Below are 21,780 nucleotides of genomic sequence, written 5' to 3' on the forward strand. Positions count from 1 at the left end.
ATGTTTTAGGGCTTCTCATGATCTGAAACTTGTGGAGCAGCAGAGGTTGTGCCACGGGGAGGCGGGGGGGGGGGGGTGGCCAGCTGCCAAGTTACATTTGTGGACTGGGTTCGCATGCAAAGGGCAGGCAGGGGCAGGGGGCTGGAGTTAGGATCAGCCCAGCAAGCTTTGATCAGTGTCAGTGGAGAGGACTCAATGTGCTTTGGGGCCAAGCCAGCCCCAAAAGGGGGAACCCCAAGCCTAGAATGTGGGTTTAAAGACTGCTAGTCTGTCTGCCAGCCAGACGTGGGAAAGGACAGGCAGCTTTTTGGTATGTTCTTGGATGGACCAGCATGCAGCAGCTTTGTGAGTCACTCCCACCTGGTGCTCTCCCTCTGCAGTACTGTCCTGCGCCCCGGGGCTGTGGATTCCTTCCTGGGCCCTGGTATGTGGGAGGAAGCTGGGAAACTCCTTCCAGGAGGCAAGCTGGTTTGGGAGTGCAGCACCCCTGCATGTCCTTCTCCGGTCAAAATGTAAAGGGGATGCTGCTGTTAAGACAGTCAAGATGCATCTTTGCTGCCCATGTGGGAGTGGGGTTTCAAGACCACCCACGCTGGTGCTTGTCACATTCCTGGACTCTGGGGTGGCAGGCAGGGCTCGTGGTATGGCTGCAGAGCATCACTGCCCCAGTGCTTCTGCCTGCGGTGCCCACCGGGCAGAGCTCGCCCCAGCGCTGACCCTGTCAGTCAGGGTAACCCCTGGCTGCCTGTGCCCTGCGGCTGACACCACGCCGTGGGGCTGCTCCGCCGGCCCTGGGCCTGGGGCCAACCACAGAGCCCTTGGCAGACCCCTCCGCTCCCTGTTTAGCGAAGCCCCTTGCCTAATTGGGACAGGCCGCCTTGCCTTCATTAAGCGAGCTCTGCTGGGAGGAGAGTTTGGGGTTGGTCCTGACCTGGAGATGATGGATCCACGGCTGAACCCACAGAGCTGAGGCAGGCAGGGGGAAGTCCATGGCCACACTGAACTTTGGATATGGCCAGCCAGGTTGTGGGGCCGGAGTTGGGGCCCAGCGAGAGGAAGGCTAATGAAGAGGAGGGGATGCACTGCTTGCTGCGCCTTTAAGAAGAGCCAGGGAATCGCCGCTCCTCCCCTGCTTGGGAACAGCGTGTGCCTGGGAAAGTTGCTTGCAGCCTGCCCTGGAGCATCTTTGCTCAGTGGCAGGTGGCACTGCCCCGGGCACCCAGCTGTGAGGTGGCCCTGGGTCCCAAGGACTCTCACTGTCACCTCCCTCACTGACTGCAGGAAGATGCCCCCGGACCTGCTTGCTGCCCTGACAGGAGCTGCTGGGAAGCCCCGGGGCTGGTGGCTGGGAGGGCACAGGTATGTGGGGGGCTGAGGACAGGGGTGTGCAGAATAACTAAGGAGAATGAGGGAAAGGGGCATGGGGCACATGCAGGGGCCAAGAGCTGGGGTCAGCCCCAAGTAAGTACAGGCACCAGCAGGGAAGATGGAGCAGTGTGGTCCCAGGGGGTGCCCCAAGGGTAAGGAGCACCCTGAACATCAGGGCTGCACCCTGGGCTGAGGAGGAGCCCCAGGACACAGTTCCGCCTGTGATTGAGTGGGCAGGGAAAGAGGCCAGCTCAGGATGGTATCCCTGCCGACCTTGCTGCCGGCATCTCTTCCCTTTTACCTCCTCCCATCAAGTGCAGTCACACTAACACTGGCTTTCCGTCAAGTTTCTCCATGTCAGGCATAGGTTTTGGCCCCCAGTCTGCTGCTGGGAGATGGTGTCCAGAGCAGAGCAATATGATCTACAGCTGGCTCCAGGGCAGTCCCTGTAGTTGATCTGTGGGTGCTAGGGTTCCACATAATGGGTACCACGATCTGTGGGTGCAGGAAAGGTCCTGGCCAAGACCTGGCCAACCTGCAGTCTTGTGGGAGCTGTGCTGGTACAGGGAGCAGCCCTTCTTTACTACCATTGTCCTGCCCAAGGCTGGTGCTCAGAGCGAGGCTCTAACCTAGAGCTGGCTTAGGTCTCTGTGGCAGCTCTGTCCAACTCTGCCCAGAGCCAGGAAGTGCCCTGAGGTCCCTGGGGACATGTTCCCCCAAGACAGGTCCAAGTCGGGTCCTGGCTGGCATGTTCCAGAGCCACTCACCACATTCCTGGGATGTGGTGGATGGAGATACTGGAGGGAAAACTGCTTTGAGCCTCACTGGAGCCTTCTCAGCCCTGTACTGAGCTTGCTGTGGCACTCCCGGCAGAAACTGTTCCTGGGGGTCCAACCTCCTACTGCTTCTTCCCCATCTCCATCCCGGAGCTCTTCAGCCCCTGCCCGGAGCGCGACCGGTGGGAGGGAGCCAGGAATGGCTCTTTGTGGCTGAACAGCCCGAAAAGCCACTTTCCTGCTCTTCCCGGGGAGCCGGTAGGAAGCCCTTTTTTGGGGGGGCCGGGCTGGGCGGGGGCCGTGGCGCTTCCCCCCCCTTCTCTTCCCCCCCCCCCCCCCCCCCCCGCTCCAGGAACCGCGCTCCGGGCCGCCCTCAATAAAGGGGCGGGAGCGCCGGGGGCCGCTCCGCGCTGGCACCGCCTGCGCCCGGCTCGGCTCGGCACGGCACGGCACGGCACAGCTCGGGGTAGCCCTGCGTGGGGCGGTGGGTGAGTGCATGCGGCCGCGGGGGTGTAGCAGGAGGTCCTGCTGCAGATGAGGGGGGCTGCAGGGCAGGACCGAACCTTCCGGGTGGGCCCCCGCGGGCACTCCTTGCCCTCCCACGCCGGGGCAGCCGTCGGGCTGACAACTCCTTGGTTCTGCTGCACTGGGAGTCCCCGTGGCCATCGCAGTGCTGTCAGGTCGGATGTGTGTGCGTGGGAAGCGGCAGGGCGTGTGGGATTGCGGGCACCCTGGGCCAGCTGCCCTAGAATACTCCCCTTGTGCCACCCGTCCCGGGCTGGTGGGGAATCCTAGCAGGCACCGGCACGGGTGGGCATGAGCAGCCGGGTGGGCTGCTGCCGGTGCCGAGGCTCGGAGCAGGCAGGCGGGAGGCAGCGGGAAGGGCGTGTGGAGGCAGAGCCCGCGCACATCCTGCAGCCGGGGCTGGCAGCCTCCCGCGGCTGGGGCACGGCTACCCCGGGCACCGGGCGTCGAGTGGAGCCGCGGCTGGGCCCGGCTGGGCTGAACGGGGCGGGCTGGAGCCTGGCCAGGCACGGGGCACGCACGCGACCGCGCTGTGGCGCAGCCGGCACCGCCTGTGCCGTGCCGTGGGGCAGCCACCGACGCCGCTCCTGCGTGGCCAGGCACAGCCGCTGCTCGCCTGACTCTTTTCAGAAAGCTGGCACGCTGAATGGGTGCTGCTGGCTGCTCCCCTGGCATGGGAAGCAACGTGAGGTAACATGGCTAGGCATGGCCCTGCTGCCTCCCGACCCAAATCAGGATTGGGGTGCCAGCAGTGATGGCCAGGGTGGCACTGGCACCCTCCTGAAGCTAAGCTGGGACTGGGATCTCCCAAGCCCTGCAGTTCCATAACCACTGTCCCTAGAGGCATGGGGTTGATGTGGAGCAGTAGTGGCATTGTCCTTTCCCACAGGCTCCCACGATGAGTGTCAGGCTCCTGCACTTTGCCGTGCTCCTCACACTCCTGGGTCCCCCAGCTGCCACAGCACAGAAGAGGAACCAAGGTGGGTGCTGAGCACTGGGCACACACGGTCTGAGAGATAAGAGCGGCCCAGCATCATCATGCTGTGGTGCTACTCCATGCCCTGAGCACTGTCACCACCCCACAGCAGTCTGCAAGGATGTGCTGGAGGCTGACATCGCCTTCCTGGTGGATGGCTCATCCAGCATTGGCAGAAACAACTTCCGTGCCATCCGCACCTTCATGGATGAGCTGGTGGGGCCCTTCGTGCAGGTGGTGGGCGAGAAGGCAGTGCGCTTCGCAGTGGCACAGTACAGTGACGAGCCACGGTGAGCACCAGGGAGGGAGTCTGTGGGATGGCAGGGTGGCACAACTGAAAGGTCACACATCACCCTATGCTACCCAGGGTGGAGTTCCCCTTCTCCCAGCACACTGATGGCGCCAGCGTCCAGAGGGCCATCCAGCAGCTGAGCTACAAGGGCGGCAACACGCGGACTGGTGCTGGTTTCCGCTTTGTTGCTGACAACTTCTTTGGCCCCACGCAGCTCCGGCCTGGGGTCCCTCAGGTACTTGCAGGGTGGTGGCCCTAGTGACAACCAGTGAGAGATGTGGTAGGTCTGTGGACCTTGGGTTTGATCTCATGGCTCTTACCTGGCCCTGCAGATCTGCATCCTCATCACTGATGGCAAGTCCCAGGATGATGCTGAGGGGGCAGCAGCAAAGCTGAAGAGACAGGGCATCAAGGTCTTTGCTGTGGGTGAGTGAGGCTTTGGTGCTGGGTGATGGGGGACTTCTGCCAGGTGAGGAGCCCCTGCCCTTACCCATCATCTCCATCCCTGCCAGGGATCAAGAATGCCGACCATAAGGAGCTGATGCGTGTGGCCTCTTTGCCTACTGATGCCTTCTTCTTCTACGTTGGTGACTTCAAGCTGCTGGGGACACTGGTGCCACTGATGACACGCAGGGTGTGCACAAGCATTGGAGGCACTCTGCACCACCTGGGTATGGGCACTCATCTTTGTGGCTTATAGGTGTGATAATACTGGGTGCCAGGCTGTGCTCATCCTGAGTATACCCATCCTCCCCAAAATGCCCTCCTGGCCATACCATCCCAGCAGGCACGTGATTGTGCCTCTCTGTCAAGATCTCCCTCCTGCCCCAAACACTCTGGAACCAACGGCCCCTGTGCTCCCCTGCAGATGGGCCAAGCCACACCGGCCCCTCCAACCTGGAGATCCTGGAGCAGGGCCTTGACCAGCTGTTGATCCGCTGGACAGCAGCCAGTGGCCCTGTCACTGGTTACCGGGTGCAGTACGTGCCGCTGACGGGGCTGGGGCAGCCAATTGTGGCAGAGAGACAGGAGGTGAGTATTCCTACCTGCCTCTTCAGAGTCCCTGGGGATCCCTGGCAGCCCTGTGTGTGGCCTGGGGATGCCAAGGGGGTGCCACTGTCCTTGGTCAGGTGAGCCTAGGACCACGGGAAATGAGCACTACGCTGCGGGGGCTGCGCGCAGGGACGGAGTACCTGGTCACCGTCACTGCCCAGTATGCCAACAGCATTGGCGAGTCAGTGTCCAGCCGAGCACGCACCCGTGAGTGTCCATGCCCAGTGGAGATGGGAATGCGTTAGGACCTGGGTGCCCATGGGACTGAATGCTCATCTCTGGCTCCCTGTGTCTCTAGAGAGCCGTGCCAGCTCTGTAACGAATTTCCATGTGGTAGAGACTGGACCGACCTTCCTGCGGCTAGCCTGGCAGCCCAGCCCTGAGCCCCTACAGGGCTACAGCCTCACCTATTCTGTGCAAGGTAAGGGGGTGGTCCCTGTGAGGGGATGGCCTTGTCTGGATGCTGTTTCTTTGGACAGCCCCCACAGCAGGGGCTTGCATGGGAGGGTACATGCATAGGGTGATGCAAGAGGCTCATGCTGAGTGTGCTGCGGGTGTGTGCATGCCCTGCCTTCACTGCTGGTGCCTGTGGCAGGCCGTGGGGCACGTGTGTGCACAGAGGTGTGGAGGCGGTGTGTGTGTTCCTGCACCCTGAGGCTCCAGTGCACAGGGATCGAAGCCTGGGCATGGGTGTGCATGAATGCTGGGGGCCCCACGCATGCCCCTGCCCAGGGCTGAGAGCTCAGGCATGTGCATGCCCCCGTGGTCAGCGGGTGTGGGGGGGCAAATGGTAGACCTCAGTCCCAGGTGAGCCTTGGGCTGGAGCCAGCACCTGGAAGCCCCTCCCTGTCCTCAGGCATTCCACAGATGCCCCTTCCCTGGCTGCTGTCCCAGCCTCTCCCAGTGCTCCCCACCCCTGGCACTGCCTGGCATCCCTGGGGCAGGGTGCTGGTCCATGGACACCCCTTTGCTGCTGGGCCTGGTGCATGCTGTGCTCTTATGCCCTCCTGCACCTCTCTGCCCACCCCTCAGGAGCAACCCAGGGGGAGGAGAAGAGACTGGGGCCCAGTGCACAGTCAGTCATGCTGAGCAACCTGCGGCCCGATACCGAGTACGTGGTGACACTCCAGCCCCACCGCTTGCAGCAGCCAACTGCCCCTGCTACTCTCACCACCCGGACACGTAAGCAGTGCACCTAGGCCTGGGCTGAGCTGGGGACAGGGATAATTTCCCAGACCCTCCAGCAACTGTGCCCTGTGGGGACAAGGCTGCCTGACCCACTGCTGCTTGGCAGAGGTGGGGATGGGTATGCAGGTGAGCATCACTGCTAGGTGATGCTCTGAGCCCCAGAAGGGATGCAGTATGATGTGATCTCCCAGCTCTTACATAGCCCTTATGGAAGTGTATTCACTGAAGCTTTCCCCAGGTAACATAAAAGTGTTGATCATCAAACCACAGTTGTATTTTAAATCAATTCAAGTACCATGCTTTGGGGGAAGAAAACGCTGTTTCCACGAGGGTGCTGGAAAGCATTGCTAGGCAGAAGCTGGGGTGAGGCCACCTTTACAAGCATCGAATTTTGGCAAACTAGTTCCTTCAGCTGCTCCAGGCAGCCTTAACCAGCAGAATGTATTTAAGGCATTAGAAAGAAAGCATTTTGAGCTCCACTTTGCTGGAGTGCTTTGAGGGAGCCACCTGCATGTGGGCTGCACTTGGTGACCTCAGTGCAGTTCAGCATCCACAGAGCAGGAGCAAGGGGGCTTTCCCCAACCCTGAGCAGGTGGGTTTGCAGGCAAAGGTGTTTCCAGCTGCCCCCTGCCTCACCCTTGCTTGGGGGATGTGACAGACACCTCTTGTCCTTAGGGCGCCTGATGGGTGTGCAGCACTTGGCTGTCCACAACGTCTCGGCACACAGCATGCTGCTGGCCTGGCAGCCTGTCAGTGGTGCCACTGGCTACCGGCTCTCCTGGGCGACCCTCACAGGTACATGCCTCTCCCAGACCTTGCTCCCCTTGTACTGGTGCCCCCAGGGAGGAAGGATGGGTTGTGGGGTGGTGATACCCACTGCCTGGACCCCCAAGGGACTGCTGTACTGGCTCTCACAGGGCAGGACAGGCACAGGGTGGACCTGGATGCTGGGAAGACATCACATCCAGTGGGGGGGCTGCAGCCCAACACCAACTACGTGGTGACGGTGGCTCCGCTTTTTGGACAGCTGGAGGGGCCCACGGCCACAGTGCGGCAGAGGACAGGTAGGTGGTGGGCACGGATGATGCCAGTTCATTGCTGGCCTCTGGCTCTGCCCCTGATGCTGTTGCTGCAAGATGGGGTGGGGACCAGCTCTATGCAGGGGACTGGGGATGTGCCAGGGTGGGTAGTAGAGTGGCACATGGTAGCCCAGCTCATAGGGTCCCTCTTGCAGAGGAAGGTGTGGAGCAGATGCTGCAGACCAACATCCTGGGCCCCACATCCATCCAAGTGATCTGGACTGGCGCCCGTGATGCCCGTGGCTACCGTCTGGAGTGGAAGAGAGCCACAGGTGGGCTTGGGGTGCCTGGTCCCCTCCACAGACCCTGTTGTGCTGGGAGCCAGTGGTGACTCTTCCATCCCTGCAGGACTGGAGCCCCCCAGGACAGTGTCACTCCCCAGCAATGCCAACGCCTACCAGCTGACAGGGCTGCAGCCAGGCACTGAGTACCGCATCACCCTTTACACACTCTATGATGGCAGAGAGGTGGCCACCCCTGTTACTACCTTCCAGACAGGTGAGCAACGCTGTGGTTCCCCTGGGGTGTCCCACACTCTCCCAAGCCATTGAGATGGAAGGATGTCTCATGTGGCATTGCTCAGCTCAGGGAGCCCTTTGGCCATGGGAGTTCCCCAGCTCTGTGATCATGACCCAGGGTGAGGATGAGGGCTGTGCCATCCAGGCTGCGTGGCTTTGGCCGTACCTCACTGTGTCTGCTTGCAGGTGTGGAGGTGCCCCTGGGCACTGTGTCGAACCTGCGGCTCACTGAGGAGTCAGGCAGGCGGGTGCGGCTGGGCTGGACTGGTGTCCCTGGTGCCACTGAGTACAAAGTGGTGGTGCGCAACAACCAGGGTGAGTCTGTGGGCAGGGGCACAGGTGGCCCTCAGGGGACACCACACAGCTGGTGCTGAGTATCTGCCACCACCCTGCTCCTGGCAGATGGCACAGAGAGGACAAGGCGTGTTCCGAGCAGCCAGACTGGGCTGGAGCTGAGTGACCTCCGTGAGGGCATCACCTACCTGGTGCGTGTCTCCGCGCTGGCAGGCGGCCGGGAGGGCAGCGCCACCACGCTCACCGTCCGCCTCAGTAAGTCCCTGCTGGCATGTGGCACTGGGGGTCCTGGCACGGTGGTTTTCCCCCACTGGTGTATGTTGGTGCTCTGTATCCTCAGAAGCCCTCAGGGAACTGAGGTGTCTGCAGGGCCCCTCTAGGCACCCTGAGGTGACACCGTGGTTCCCTGGGGTGGTGCAGAGTATCCGGCAGTGGGCAATGTCTCGGAGCTGCGGGTGACGGAGGCCGGTCCCAGCCAGCTGCGAGTCACCTGGCAAGGGCTGCCAGGTGCCGGGGGGTACCTGCTGACATGGCGAGGCAGCGATGGTAAGTGTGAGGACCACAGGGTGCCATGATAGTGATGCCAGGACCTTTTCCAGCCCAACTGTTTATCCTAGGCCTGGAGCAATCCCGCTTCCTCCCTGCTGACCCCACTGCTTTCACTATCGAGGGGCTGCGCGCAGGCACCATTTACACTGTTGGTGTCTCGGCCATTGTGGATGGCCGCGAGGGCAGGCCCATCACCGCCACAGGGCGGACAGGTGAGGTGTCCTTGTGCCCACCAGTGCTGGCTAGTGCCACTTGCTGCGGACCTGGGTCACACTGGCCATTTTGGTTTTGCAGCACCTGAGCAGGTGGGGACGGTGTCCCAGCTGGAGGTGCAGGAGTCCAGAAGCAACATTGCCCGTGTCACCTGGGTTGGTGTGCCAGGAGCAACTGCCTACCGCGTGGTCTGGAGCCGCACAGATGGTACTGTGGGATGGGGATGGGGACAGGGACAGGCTGTGAGGGCAGTGAGGTGGGGGGCTGACGCTGTGGCCTTTGGCAGGGGGCTCGGAAAGCAGCCGGCGGGTTCCTGGCCACACTAGCTCCTTTGACATCCCTGACCTGGAGGGCGGTGTCTCCTACACCGTGAAGGTGACAGCTCTCATTGGCAACCGGGAGGGCAACCCTGTTTCCATCATCGTCACTACCCGTGAGTGCTGGAGCGGGAGGCAGCACCCTGGCCTGGCACTGGGCAACCCTGCCCCTAATACCTGCGCTTCTGCTCCACAGCGGAGGCAGCACCACCACCCCCTGTTAGAAGCTTCCGTGTGACAGAGGCCTCTGAGCGCCGCCTGCTCCTGGCCTGGGTGCCTGCAGCTGGCAGTGCTGGGTATCGTCTGGTTTGGCGCCTGGCTGAGGGTGAGTATGGCTGGATAGCATCCCTGCTATCCCCAACTGCACCTCCTCACCCATTTCTCTTCCCATGCAGGAGGGCCCCAGCACAGCCAGCAGCTCCCAGGCACTGCCAGCTCCTATGACCTGGCAGGGCTAGAGCCAGGCCGGCGCTACCACATCAGCATCACCAGCTTGGCTGGCAGCCGGGAGAGTGAGCCAGCCACTGTCACTGCTGTCACTGGTGAGGGACTGTGTGGGGCCATGGGGACACCAGACCCCTGGGGCAGGGATGAAGCCTTGAGGAATGCCAAAAGGTTTGGCTGTCAAAGCCTTGGGTTGGGGAAGGGTGATGGGTGGGGGGCCAGGAGCAGGCTGAGGGCTGTCCCACGGAGCCGGGACACCCTTTCCTTCTTAGCAGCTGCCCCAGTCCGTGTCACCAACCTGCGTGTGACAGAGGTGCGGAGAGACTCAGTGATGCTCACCTGGACCTCTGTCCCTGGTGCCTCCAGCTACATTCTCTCATGGAGCCCCCCTGCAGGTGGGATAGGTGGGTGGCCCTGGGCTGGGGAGCAGCATCCCTGTGCGGTCTCACTGGTTCTCATGACTCTGTCTCCTGGGTGGCAGCTGGTGGGGAGACAAGGAGGACGGTGCCTGGTACTGCCAGCTCCCAGCAGGTCTCTGGGCTGCGCCTGGGCCAGAGCTACACCTTCACCCTCCGCCCGCTCCTGGGGAGTGTGCCAGGCGCTGAGACCTCGGTCAGTGAGCGCACAGGTACTGTGGGGACCCTGCGGGGACAGGCTGGGCTTGTCTCTGCTCCTGTGGCAACTTCACCCCTTCCATGCTCACAGTCTGCAGGGATGCCCGTGGTGACATCGTCTTCCTGGTGCACGGCACCCGTGACAGTTCCTCTGGTGCTGATGCCATCCGCGCCCTCCTTTCCAACACCGTGTCCTCCCTGGGGCGCCTGGGCCCGGAAGGCACACAGGTAGGATGCCGCCACATCAGCGGGGGCCTGGGGAGGTGCAGGGGAGCATCTGTGCCCACTGCTCCTCTGTACCTTTGCAGGTGGCTCTGGCCACATACAGCTACCGCAGCCTGCCCTGGCTGCTCCTCAACCGCTCCAGCGACCTGCCTGCCGTGCTGGAGCAGATCCGCACCATGCGCTATGAGGAGCCCAGCGGCAACGCCATTGGTGAGGACCTGTGCCAGCAGCCAGGGCAGCGGCTGGTGGGACACCAGTGACCATCCTCTTTCTCTTTCTCCCTCCCCAGGGGCAGCCATAACCTTTGCCAGGACTTATCTGCTGAGCCCCAATGCAGGGCGCCGGCCCAGTGTGCCAGCGGTGCTGGTGGTCCTGGTCGATGGCCCTTCCGGGGATGATGCCATTGCTGCAGCCAGAGATGTTAAAGCTGGGGGTGAGGATGAATGGGATCCCAGCAGGGTGTGCAGGGAGTTCTGCGGTGTGCTGAGGGTGCTCTTCATTCAGGGGTCCAGGTGCTAGCAGTGGGTTTGGAGGGGGCAGACCAGGAGCAGCTCCGGCGCATGGTCACTGGCGAGGACCCACGGTACATCTACCATGGTGGCAGCACCTTAGCAGAGCTGGAGGGAGAGCTCACTGATGACCTCTGCACCATCATCTCCACCAGGGTAAGGGGCCAAGGTGTCCTAGGGGGTTTGGAAGGGGAGCAGCTCTGTGGGGGCCAAGAGCTTCTCCTACCCCTGAATTTACAAAGGCTTATTTTGCCTTGCCAGCCGGAGCCGGAGCCAAAGCCCTGCACCGTGCAATGCCCCAGGGTGAGCATCCCCATACTCTACCATGCCATGCTGTGCCATGGGGGCTCAGCATGGATCAGGAACCCCCCCAGCTTGCCAATGGTGACAGTAGAGTGGGGAGCCAAACATGAAGGTGCAGCCCCTAAACCCTTTCCTCTGTTCTCTTTCAGGGTGAGAAGGGAGAACGTGGTGAGGCAGTGAGTGTTTTGGTGTCATCCTCCCCCATCTGGTGGCTCATGGAGGGGCTGCATCCCCCAAGCTGTTCTGATGCCATCCCACAGGGGATGCTCATTGCTGTCTTTGTCTCTATAGGGACCACAAGGACGACCAGGGCCACCAGGCCTCCCTGGCGAGCCGGTAATATCCTGTCTAGGGGGTAATGGGGGGCAGCTTCTTGACAGGAGGCAGTGACATGATCCCTGTGTTCCCTTGTCCCTTTATTCTGCTGGCAGGTGGGTGTGGGGCAAGGGGCCCATCCAGCTGCAAGGGTGCACTGGGAACATCCCTTGGCCAACACCCAACACCTAGCCCACCCTCTCTACTGTCCCTCCAGGGCCGTCATGGGCCGCCTGGCCCTCCCGGACCCCCGGGGCCACGGACTGTGCCAGGGGAGACCATCGAGCGGCCAGGCAAGAAGGGGGACAGGGTGAGTATCTCTGACCTCTCACCCAGGCACCCCAGTGTTCTGGGGCACAATAACCTGGCTGCATGGGGCCTCTCTACCCCTCCTCATTCACTTCTTTTCCTTGCCCGTGCTGGAGGGGGTATCCCCTTGGAGAGCCCCAGTCCAACCTCACACTGCTCCCTCATACTCTACCTCAGCATGCAGGGAAAAGGCATCCTAGGACCCAGCTCTGCCACAGGGTCATACTGGGTTTCTGGTGCCGGGACCAGCACTGCCTGGAGCATGGTGGGGGTCTGGCAGTGCCAGGGTGCTCCTCTCTTCCACAGGGATTCCCTGGAGCTGATGGGACACCAGGAAGCCCTGGCCGCCCTGGGAATCCTGGATCACCTGGCCAACCAGTGAGTGGGGTTGTTCCTTGGGGTTGCTTCTGTATGGTGTGCTCTTCCCATCACCCTGCCTGCTCCCTGAACAGGTCTCTGCCTACCCTTGCCCTGTGCCAGGGGGTCTCTGTAGCTGGCAGGGATCCTGCTGTCTCCTTTTTGTGTCCCAGGCCAAGTGTACTGGGCAGGGACTGTCCATCCTTGCCGTGGCTGGAGCCCCTGTAGAGCCTCATCCTATGGCATCGCATTCCATCCTCACTGCCCTGCCTGGCAGGGACACACATTCATATCCTGAGCTGTTGTTTTCCAGGGCACCCAAGGCATCCCTGGACCCCGAGGAGATCCTGTAAGTATGTGTCCATTCCTCCCCAGCCCTGCTTCCTCCCTGCACCCCACCCCTCATTCTCATCTTCCCTTCCCAGGGGCCGCGGGGGCCGACAGGGCTTTCTGGCCCGAAGGGGGAGAAAGGAGAGCCGGTAGGTGGTGGGCACCAGACTGCCCCATGGGGTCCCTGGGGAGTGGTGGCACCCTGCTGGGTACATCTCAGCCCCTGGTACCTCCTGCTACTTGGCGTCTTGGAGACCCCAGCGTCTCCCTGCTGGGCTCCTGGCCATGTGGGAGCCTGGCTTCCCTCCTTCACTGGGAACACAACATGACAAATGGAGACACTGATTTTAACTCCCTTTCCTTGTTCAGGGAGAGCCCAGCGTGATCACGGATGGAAGACAGGGGCTGCCAGGCCGGAAAGGGGAACCAGGAGCAGCGGTAGATATGGGGGTGGAGATGCCAAGGGGTCCAGGGGTCCCTGCCAGCACCCCTGGCCCATGCTGTGGCCCCAGCTAATGGAGCATCTCTTCTGCAGGGCAGCCCTGGCCCTCCCGGAAGCCCTGGCCCAAGGGGACCATTTGGTGATCCAGGTCCTCCTGGTCCACTTGGACCCTCGGGGCCACCAGGACCTCCAGGAGAGTCTGTGAAGGTACTTCCCCCTCAATGCTGCATGGTGGTTGCTGGGGGGATGTGTGGACAGACAGAGGGAGGAACTGCCAGCAGTTTGAAGCTGCTCCCAGGTGCATTGCTGCTGGTCCCACTCATGGGCTGTGTTCCCCACCAGCTGTGCCTGCGCACACATGTGTGCAGGAGCTGGCGCTGGGCAGTGTGGGGAGAGGAACATGGCATGCACCTGCCTTGATGCTACTGATGATGGGCTGCCCAGCATGTCCCTATTCCATTTGAGGGGGACATGGGTGGATGCCAGACCTGCCCTTACTCCCTTTTTTGTTTTTTCCCCTCCCAGGGAGAGAAAGGTGATCGAGGGGAAAGGGTGAGTGTCTGCATTTCCCTGGCTTCTCTGCCCTCTTGGACAGAGGGTCCCATGAGTGCCTGAGGGCACTGCAACCTCCCTGGGGCACTGGGATGGTTTGAGTCCCCTGAGGCCATCACACAGGAGCTGATCCCTGTCTCTACAGGGGCCCCCTGGACTGGTGGACGGGGCAGCACCTCGAGGGGAGCCTGGCCCCCCGGTGAGTCCAAACCCTGGGTCAGTAGGAATGGCTGAGGGGAGTAGTGCCACCATGATCATGTGTCCTTGGAGCTGAGCTGTGCCCTGGGGACTGAGCTGTGCTCTCTTTCAGGGCCTGCCTGGGGACCCTGGGCCTCGAGGACCTGCTGGGTCCCCTGGCCTCAAAGGAGAGAAGGTAAGAAGTAGGGGGATGGTGCATGCTGAGGCCAGACCCTGCACTGCTCTGCAGCAGAGATACTCATTCACATCTCATGGGCATCCCTGTCTCATGAGCATGGCTGACACCTTTCTTAATGTGCAGGGGGATGGAACAGAAGGTTTCCCAGGGCCACCTGGACGCCCTGGGGACCCAGGAGACCGGGTGAGTTTTCTGAGAGAAGGTAGGACAGACAGGAGCTGGCTGAAAGCTGAGCCCCACGGACACCCCAGAGGGTTCCTCCTCCCATCAGCCTGGGCACCGCCACGCTGGAGGTGACATCTTCTGCATCTTCTTTTGCAGGGCCCACGGGGACCACCAGGGGAGCAGGGCAGGAAGGTGAGTGGTGTGGGGACCAAAGGGATGGTCTTGCCTTGACCTCGTTGGGGAGAAAAGGGGTCTGGATGCCACACAGGGACATGTGCCATCCTCTGTGGGTCCTGCTGCTGCTGACTCTGTCTTCCTCTTGTGCCAGGGAGACCGTGGGGCACCAGGTGACCTGGGAGATGCGGGTGAGAAGGTGAGATGGCACTGGAGCATTTGGCAGTGTTGGCAGAGCCTGGTGGCACTGTGGCCCTGTGCCTAGGGCTTACTGTCAGAGCGTAGTAGTCTTGGATGAGCTTTGGTGCCAAGGCCCAAAGGGTTCTGGGTCAGAACACAGTGTGGCATGAAGGAAGGCAGGCTTCCTGAAACCTTCCTTTGTTTGGCCCTGCAGGGGGACCGTGGTATGCCAGGCCCTGAGGGAGAGAAGGTAGGTGGACTGTGGTGGCTGCTGCCATGCCAGGGTAATGCCTGCCCTGCCCTGGAGCAGCTGCCTTGGCACAGGGTGGAAGAATTCCCCTGACATCTTCCTCTTCCTCCTCTACTCTAGGGTGAGACAGGAGCCCCAGGGCGCCCAGGGCCATCAGGCAGAGAGGTGAGTTGGGGCAGTGGCCACAGTGCTGTAGAGCTGGCACCCTGGGAGTAGTGGGGCTACCATGGCCCAGGTGTGCCTCCCCAGGCTCTGCCAGCCCCTGAGGTCTCTTCTCTTGCCACAGGGAGCTCCAGGACCAGCTGGTCCCCGGGGGGAGAAGGTGAGGACAAAGTGGGGTCCCAGCAGGGTGGAAGGGAACTCCTGGAGAAGGGACTGGCAATGACATCCATCTCTCTGCAGGGTGATCCAGGACCACCTGGCAAGCCAGTAAGTGATGCTGCCTGGCAAATCTACCTCTGCCTGCCCCAGCCCCAGGACAGGGCACTGCAGGCAGCACACAGCATGGTCCCCTCTGCTTCTCTATCAGGCTCCCAGTGTGGCCAGTGCTGGAGGAGAGAAGGTAACCCTGCCTTGGCTGTGCTCCCCAGCCCTGTGCTGGCACTTCCTGGGCATGGTCATGGGCTGGGGAGCAGGACTGCACAGCTGGGCATTGACCTAAGCAGATGCCTGTCCCCAGCTGCAGTTGGGGAAATGGGGGTGGTTTGGGGGGGCTGGTAGTGCCATTTTGTCTGCTCCAGGGTGACAGAGGCTTTCCAGGACCAGAAGGACCTCCTGGCCCCAAGGGTGATATGGGAGATAAAGGTGCCCGCGTGAGTATTGCCTGGGAAGGGGAGGAGCGGGGGGCATGGCACAGCCCCTCCGGGCTCATGGTGCCTGTGCCCCAGCTCCAAACTGCATCCTTTCATGTCTAGGGTGCCCCTGGTCTGAGCATCCCAGGACCAGCTGGCCCCAAAGGCGAGCAGGGTGATCGGGTGAGTCTGCATGCACCCCAGGGCCTGGCAGGGCTCCTGTACCAGGGGCACCAGCACAGGGCCCCAGTCCCTTCTTCATCTGGGCTCTGCCCCAGCGCCCAGTGACACATTCTCTCCTTTCCCACACCCAGGGTATCGTTGGCCTCACGGGCAGGAGTGGCCCAAAGGTAAGGTCTCTGCAGGAGGAGCTGCCCCTCTGTCCTGTCCATCCATGGGGCTCTGGGGGTGATGTGCCTGCAGGCCATGCCACAGTGTTGTTCCAATGAGTGGAGAGTGCCATGCTGAGCCCCTTTGATCCCTGGCAGCCCCTGTGCACTCCCAGTGTTTCTCTGACCCCTCTTTCCTCCCTGCCTAGGGTGACCCAGGGGAGCCAGGAGAGAAGGGCGAGCCGGGCCGAGCAGGCATCCCAGGACAGACTGGACTGCGTGGCAAGGAGGTAGCGTGGGACAAGAGGGTGGAAGAACCAAGTTCCATGGGGCACTCTGGCCCTAAAGAATTCAGGGGCTCGTGGGGAGCAGGGGGTTGCTGGTGACTTGTGCTTTTCTTCCCCTGGCTGGTGTCTGCTGACCTGTGCTGCAGGGGGAGCGTGGAGAGAAGGGTGATGAAGGCACCCCGGTAAGTGAGGACCCCCCAGGATCACTGGTTCCCTCCCTACTGCCCCCATTCACCCCCTCTCTCCCCCCAGGGTGAAGCAGGTCTGCCTGGCAAACCCGGAGACAGGGGCCCACGGGTAAGCCTGGGGCTGGGGGGCTCCCTGGTGTGGCTGAGATGCCCAGTGGCCTTGGGGGGTGCTCCTACTAATGCATACCCTCCCTCTGCCCCCACCCAGGGCCTCCCTGGCTACCGTGGTCCCCCTGGGGAGAAAGGTGACCCCGGGGAGCCAGGTCTCGAAGGCAGGAATGTAAGTACCACCTCATGTGCACCCACCATCCTGTGGGCACTGACCACCCCACAGACCCCATTTACCCACACCCACCCTTGCCCCAGGGGTACCTCTACCCCGTGAGACCCACCAGCCCGTAAGTCCCCCATTCCCTCCTCTTCTCACCCTGTCCCTCTCTCCCACAGGGCAGCCCTGGAGCACCAGGGAGCAAGGGTGACCGTGGGGAGCCGGTGAGTGATGCAGCGCCATGTGCCCTGCATGAGCCCTTCTCTTCCCTAGGCCTCACCAGCTCCCCTTAACCATTTTCCCTTTCCCTTTTTTCAGGGGCTTCCTGGACCCCCAGGACGAAGTGTAAGCTCTGCCCCCAACCCTCTCTCTGCCCATGGGCCGATGTCAGGCTCTTGCTCTGACAGTCCCTCTCTGCCCCACAGGTTGAGATGGGGCTCGGAGGAGCAGGGGAGAAGGGTGAGAAGGTAACAAGTGGGTCCCTCAGGGTGCTGGTGATGGGATGTCCCCTACTAGGCTGTGTCTGTGTGCTGGAGTCTCGGTGCACCAAGCTCTCCCTGTCCAGAATCACCCCTGTCACACACCACATTCTGAGAGCAACGCGGGACTGGGGGGCACCTGGGCCTATGCTGCTGCCCAGGGCTGAGGGAAGGGTGCCAGGGTGGGAGATCCCTGTAGGGCAGAGATCCTCAAAGGAGCCAGCATGCTCATGGCACCCCAGCTCTGCAGGGCTCCCACAGCAACAGCCCACACCCTGGGTGCTCTGCTTTTCTGAGCCAGCTCAGGCTTGAGCAGCTTTGGCCGTGGGCTGTGCTCTGTGCCGGATGAAGTGGCAGTCCCCAGCTGTGACCCAGCTGGCTCCGGGCTCAGCATCCGTTGCTGGTTTGCATTTCTTCTGCAAACTCTTGGTGCCATGGTTTAGTTGATTAGATGGTGTTGGGTGGTGGGTTGGACTTGATCTCAAAGGTCTTTTCCAACCTGGTTAATTCTATCCTATTCCTATTCCTATTCCTATTCCTATTCCTATTCCTATTCCTATTCCTATTCCTATTCCCTATCCTATCCTATCCTATCCTGTCCCTGGCCACCTGGGAGCTCTGCTGAGCCCAGCAACCTTTATTACCTTTTTTTTCCCCCTCCCTTTTTTCCAGCCCATGTCTGTATTTGAAAGCTTTGTTATTATCCCACCCTTAAACAGAATAACCAGAGGTGCTCAGCATGGGCTCTGGCACGGGCTCAGGACAGGCGTTTGTGCCAACAGCAGAGCAGGACCCTCTAACTACCATGTCCTTCCTTGGCAGGGGGACCCTGGGGACCCTGGTGAGGATGGTGCGAAGGGTGCCCGGGGTGATGCTGGCTCCCCTGGTGTGCCTGGAGAGAGGGTAGGTGCCAGGTCTCTGCTGCAGGAAGCAGTGGGACAGCAGGATGGATGATGTTCTGCAGGACAGTCAGGGGTCCTGGTATGCAGGGGGTGGTGGGTGAGCATCCAGGATCCCCTCCTTTTCCTCCCTTCTCCACTGCTGAGTGTGTTTCTCTCTTGCAGGGCGTGGAGGGCCCCCGTGGCCCCCCTGGTGCACGGGTGAGTGCCCCCTTGCTCCCTTTCCCCCTTCCTCACAAGGGGCTGAGCAAAGGGTCCATGACCTGCTTGGCTCCCGTTCAGGGAGGACAATGATTACTCCTTTTGTCACCCCTGCAGGGTGACCCTGGTGACCGAGGACTGCCAGGAGAAAAGGTGAGGGGGCTGGGGCTGGAGGCTGCCCTGCAGCACCACCATCCCTTCCCACAGCTCCAACTTTCCTTTCTGCTCTCTTACAGGGGGACCGTGGCCCCCCAGGGCTGGATGGCCGCAATGGGCTGGAAGGCAAACCTGGGCACCCAGGCCCCACTGGGCTGCGGGTGAGCATGGTCCAGGGTAGGGGGGGCTGCAAAACGGAGGGGCAAAGGGCTGGGGGGAGCCCTCTCCCTAGTCTTCTGCTCTGTACTGGGGCTACTGGTGGGAGGACTGTGGCAGAACAGGGATGTCCCTGCCTTCAACACCTTCTTGTCTGCAGGGGGACCCGGGGAAGCAAGGGGACCCTGGCCGGGATGTAAGTACCTCCAGAGAGGGCAGGTCTGGGTTGTGCTCCCACTGGGGCATCATGCTTGAAGGGGCCAATGTCCTGGTCTTGTCTCACGCTCCTTTGTCTGGGGCAGTGTGGCAGGGACCGTCCCCTGTCCCCAGCAGGATGTCATCATCCTGGTCACACTCTGAAGGGTGGTGCTCCCCCACCCTGTGCTTCCCCATCTCCTTTCCCTGCAGGGACTGCCTGGGCTGCGTGGGGAGCAAGGACTGCCTGGCCCCATTGGCCCTGTGGGACCACCTGGCATCCCGGTGAGTGCCAGCTGTGCTGCCCCCTGGGGACACATCCTACCCCATGTGCTCTGCAGTCGGTCCCAGCGGGTCTTCCTGCCGAGGTTCACCCTGTGCCCAGCTGCCACTGCCCTGGGCTCTGGGGATCCCAGCTGCTGGTGCTGGGGGGAGCACCGGGTGAGGCTCTCTCACTGTTGCTGCTTCCTCCCAGGGCAAACCAGGTGATGACGGCAAACCCGGCCTCAACGGCAAGAACGTGAGTAGGGGGAGCAGGCTTGACTCTGGGGCTTGCTCAGGGTGCTGAGGGCCAGTGGTCCCACTACAAGCCAAAGGCGAGGTGGGGATGTGGCAGAGAACTCCCGTTCTCTGAGCCACACCACTGCTGCCTGTCCTCGTCCCATGCGGTGCCCATGCCAGAGTTGGTTGAGTTGGATGTTGACTGTGTCCCCAGGGAGAAGATGGCACACCAGGAGAGGATGGGAGAAAGGTAAGTAGCCAAGTCCTGGGTGGTGCCTGGGTGGTGCCTGCATGGTCCCCACATGGTGCCTGTAAGGTTCTTGCATGATCTACACAATTCTGGTGGCTCCTCCCTGCCTGGGCCCAGGAGCATCATTCTGGGGTATGTGGATAGGGCAGCAACCCTCTAACTCCTTTCCCTCCTGATTAGGGTGACAAAGGTGACACAGGACCCCCTGGCAGAGAGGTGAGGAGCATGGTGATGGGAGTGCTGGGTACATGCCCCCACCAGGGACAGACCTGGGCACCTAGGTCCTGGGGGTGACACAGTTTTCTTGGTAGGGCCACAGCGGTGCCAAGGGCGAGCAGGGGGACAGAGGAGTGCCAGGGCCCCTCGGCCCCCCCGGCCTCCCTGGTGTCCCAGGGCAGGTCGGTCCCCCAGGCCAGGTGAGTAATCCTTGAACTAATGGTGCCACCCAGCCCCCAGAGCCCCTGCTGATGTGGGGTGGGCAGGACCCCTGACCATGCCTCCCTTGGGGCACTGCCCCGTGTCCAAGGGTGCTGTTGTCACCTCTGTGTCTTCCAGGGCTCGCCAGGCCTCCGTGGGGTGCCTGGACCAAAGGTAGGTGTGCTCCTGCCCCTGAAACCCCCAAGGCAAAGGTTTGGGGAACCCTGTGTCGCAGGGAACAAGTCCCTGGTGGGACTTTTTGGCCTGAGGGTGGCAGAGCTGGACTGTGGTACAGGAGTCAGCACTGGGCAGCCTGGCTCTACTTCTCTTGATGCCTTTTCTGTGTTCTAGGGGGACCCAGGGGAGCCTGGACTGCAAGGGGAGCCGGTAAGTGCCTGGCACAGAGCCTGATGAGGTGCAAGCACCTCAGGGTGGTGGTCCAGGTAGCACTAGCAGTGTGAGCTCTGAAACCTATTGAGGGAAGCATCAGCACTGCTCTTTTCATTCTCTCTTGCTCTGCAAACCTAGGGGCGACCTGGCAACCCTGGAGCACGTGGAGACCCTGGGACTGCAGTGGTGAGTCCCTCCTGACCTGCTGGACTTGGATGAGAGCCCTGGGGTATGGAGGACCCTCCACAACCCCCATGGTGGGAGCAGGCTGACACCCACCTCTTTTCATTGTCTTTTTATTGCAGAACATTGAACGTAGCCTGGAAGCACTTGGCATCAAGGTATGTAGTCCCCAGCTGTTGGGCTAGAGGTTGCTCTTGCCACACAGAAGCAGGAGGGGAGATATAGGAGATGCTGGGAGACCCAAGTGACATGGGATGGGTTGGTGGGGCCAGAGGGTGCCAGTGTGGCTGGGGACTGTGCCCCCTGACCGGTGGTTCTTTCCTGCCTCCCAGGTCTCATCCCTGAAGGAGCTCACGGGTGCATATGACGGGAGCTCAGACTCCTTTGTGCCACTGTCTGAACGGCTGCGGGGCCAGAAGGGCAGCCGGGGAGAGCCAGGGGAGAGGGGTCCCCCAGGTCGAGAGGTGAGTGGAGCTGGGCTCAGTGCCATGCCCACACTGCCCCACTCCTACCTGGCCCCCTGCCTGAGCTGGCTGGGAGGACATGCAGCCAGCTCAGCCCTGGGGTGCTTGGGGAGGGCTGACAGTCCCTGGTACAGGGCTGGCACTGGAAGCATGGCACTATGTTTTGCAGGGCTCCTTAGGCTTTCCTGGTGAGCGAGGACCCAAAGGTGACAAAGGAGAAGTGGGTGCCCCTGGCCCCCAGGGCCCTATGGGCCGCGTCGTGGGTGAGCGGGGTCCTGAGGGGCCACCTGGGCAGCCAGGGGAGCCTGGTAAACCCGGCATCCCTGGCGTGCCAGGCCGTGCTGGGGAGCTTGGGGAGGCTGGCAGGCCTGGTGATAAGGTGAGTGTGTGCAGAGGCATGGGGTGGCCTGGTCCAGGAGCTTGGGGACAGCCCTGTGAGGGCCACTGTGTTGTTCTTCCAGGGTGACCGGGGCGAGAAGGGTGACCGGGGCGAGCAGGTGAGCCAGGAGGTGGATGCAGTCCCCTCCTTCCTCTAGTCTAAATCTACCCTCTTTTAGTTAAGATTCAGATTAGATATAAGGAGGACATTTTTTACAATGGCACAGGTTGCCCAGAGAGGTGGCAGGCAACCAATCCCTGGAAACAGTCAGGGTCAGGCTGGATGGGGCTCTGAGCAAACTGATCTAGAGGAAGATGTCCCTTGCTTGATGGAGGGGTGGGTGGATTAGGTAACCTTTAATGGTGCCCTCCAACACAAAACATGATTCTGTGATTCTGTGATCTGTGCTCTGCTGTCCTTTTGATACTCAACCTATTTTTCTCCCCTCCCCAGGGCAGAGATGGATTGCCTGGCCCCCCAGGGCCCCCTGGGCCCAAGGTACGTAATAGCTGCTGCTGGGGATTGTCCCCAAGAGCTGCCAGCCTGCACTTCCA

At 61.6% G+C, this 21,780-nt stretch overlaps 1 protein-coding gene and 1 long non-coding RNA gene across 2 annotated transcripts in view; both read left to right on the plus strand.

Moving 5' to 3' along the window:
* Positions 1-4,001: 4,001 nt before the first annotated feature.
* Positions 4,002-21,780, plus strand: part of COL7A1 (collagen type VII alpha 1 chain) — a 30,018-nt gene continuing 12,239 nt past the window's right edge. Inside the window, exons 1-69 of the mRNA XM_054172303.1 lie at positions 4,002-4,172; positions 4,270-4,363; positions 4,450-4,608; positions 4,806-4,969; positions 5,068-5,197; positions 5,289-5,411; positions 6,023-6,172; positions 6,341-6,416; positions 6,854-6,973; positions 7,106-7,242; positions 7,413-7,529; positions 7,606-7,755; positions 7,962-8,090; positions 8,178-8,324; positions 8,490-8,615; positions 8,687-8,830; positions 8,913-9,038; positions 9,118-9,264; positions 9,345-9,473; positions 9,544-9,690; positions 9,865-9,987; positions 10,074-10,220; positions 10,298-10,434; positions 10,515-10,641; positions 10,721-10,864; positions 10,936-11,096; positions 11,202-11,243; positions 11,393-11,419; positions 11,535-11,579; positions 11,776-11,868; positions 12,650-12,703; positions 12,924-12,992; positions 13,090-13,203; positions 13,522-13,548; positions 13,694-13,747; positions 13,859-13,921; positions 14,048-14,107; positions 14,246-14,281; positions 14,418-14,462; positions 14,658-14,693; positions 15,434-15,505; positions 15,608-15,667; positions 15,799-15,834; positions 16,023-16,103; positions 16,247-16,282; positions 16,353-16,397; positions 16,497-16,568; positions 16,655-16,686; positions 16,736-16,780; positions 16,875-16,899; positions 16,982-17,023; positions 17,858-17,938; positions 18,100-18,135; positions 18,253-18,288; positions 18,372-18,452; positions 18,608-18,643; positions 18,856-18,927; positions 19,118-19,162; positions 19,358-19,393; positions 19,574-19,609; positions 19,705-19,809; positions 19,949-19,984; positions 20,162-20,197; positions 20,339-20,386; positions 20,506-20,541; positions 20,716-20,847; positions 21,017-21,226; positions 21,309-21,344; positions 21,680-21,724. Of these exons, the coding sequence (XP_054028278.1) occupies positions 4,002-4,172; positions 4,270-4,363; positions 4,450-4,608; positions 4,806-4,969; positions 5,068-5,197; positions 5,289-5,411; positions 6,023-6,172; positions 6,341-6,416; positions 6,854-6,973; positions 7,106-7,242; positions 7,413-7,529; positions 7,606-7,755; positions 7,962-8,090; positions 8,178-8,324; positions 8,490-8,615; positions 8,687-8,830; positions 8,913-9,038; positions 9,118-9,264; positions 9,345-9,473; positions 9,544-9,690; positions 9,865-9,987; positions 10,074-10,220; positions 10,298-10,434; positions 10,515-10,641; positions 10,721-10,864; positions 10,936-11,096; positions 11,202-11,243; positions 11,393-11,419; positions 11,535-11,579; positions 11,776-11,868; positions 12,650-12,703; positions 12,924-12,992; positions 13,090-13,203; positions 13,522-13,548; positions 13,694-13,747; positions 13,859-13,921; positions 14,048-14,107; positions 14,246-14,281; positions 14,418-14,462; positions 14,658-14,693; positions 15,434-15,505; positions 15,608-15,667; positions 15,799-15,834; positions 16,023-16,103; positions 16,247-16,282; positions 16,353-16,397; positions 16,497-16,568; positions 16,655-16,686; positions 16,736-16,780; positions 16,875-16,899; positions 16,982-17,023; positions 17,858-17,938; positions 18,100-18,135; positions 18,253-18,288; positions 18,372-18,452; positions 18,608-18,643; positions 18,856-18,927; positions 19,118-19,162; positions 19,358-19,393; positions 19,574-19,609; positions 19,705-19,809; positions 19,949-19,984; positions 20,162-20,197; positions 20,339-20,386; positions 20,506-20,541; positions 20,716-20,847; positions 21,017-21,226; positions 21,309-21,344; positions 21,680-21,724 (5,979 nt within the window). The remainder of the gene's footprint in view (positions 4,173-4,269; positions 4,364-4,449; positions 4,609-4,805; positions 4,970-5,067; positions 5,198-5,288; positions 5,412-6,022; positions 6,173-6,340; positions 6,417-6,853; positions 6,974-7,105; positions 7,243-7,412; positions 7,530-7,605; positions 7,756-7,961; positions 8,091-8,177; positions 8,325-8,489; positions 8,616-8,686; positions 8,831-8,912; positions 9,039-9,117; positions 9,265-9,344; positions 9,474-9,543; positions 9,691-9,864; positions 9,988-10,073; positions 10,221-10,297; positions 10,435-10,514; positions 10,642-10,720; positions 10,865-10,935; positions 11,097-11,201; positions 11,244-11,392; positions 11,420-11,534; positions 11,580-11,775; positions 11,869-12,649; positions 12,704-12,923; positions 12,993-13,089; positions 13,204-13,521; positions 13,549-13,693; positions 13,748-13,858; positions 13,922-14,047; positions 14,108-14,245; positions 14,282-14,417; positions 14,463-14,657; positions 14,694-15,433; positions 15,506-15,607; positions 15,668-15,798; positions 15,835-16,022; positions 16,104-16,246; positions 16,283-16,352; positions 16,398-16,496; positions 16,569-16,654; positions 16,687-16,735; positions 16,781-16,874; positions 16,900-16,981; positions 17,024-17,857; positions 17,939-18,099; positions 18,136-18,252; positions 18,289-18,371; positions 18,453-18,607; positions 18,644-18,855; positions 18,928-19,117; positions 19,163-19,357; positions 19,394-19,573; positions 19,610-19,704; positions 19,810-19,948; positions 19,985-20,161; positions 20,198-20,338; positions 20,387-20,505; positions 20,542-20,715; positions 20,848-21,016; positions 21,227-21,308; positions 21,345-21,679; positions 21,725-21,780) is intronic.
* On the plus strand, positions 16,352-16,903 carry LOC128897301 (uncharacterized). Its single transcript, XR_008462312.1, has 4 exons — positions 16,352-16,397; positions 16,497-16,568; positions 16,736-16,780; positions 16,875-16,903. It is a non-coding gene; the product is annotated as an uncharacterized LOC128897301 (long non-coding RNA).

The sequence above is a fragment of the Dryobates pubescens genome, chromosome 1 (assembly GCF_014839835.1).
Source record: "Dryobates pubescens isolate bDryPub1 chromosome 1, bDryPub1.pri, whole genome shotgun sequence".
In the NCBI taxonomy this organism is placed as follows: domain Eukaryota; kingdom Metazoa; phylum Chordata; class Aves; order Piciformes; family Picidae; genus Dryobates; species Dryobates pubescens.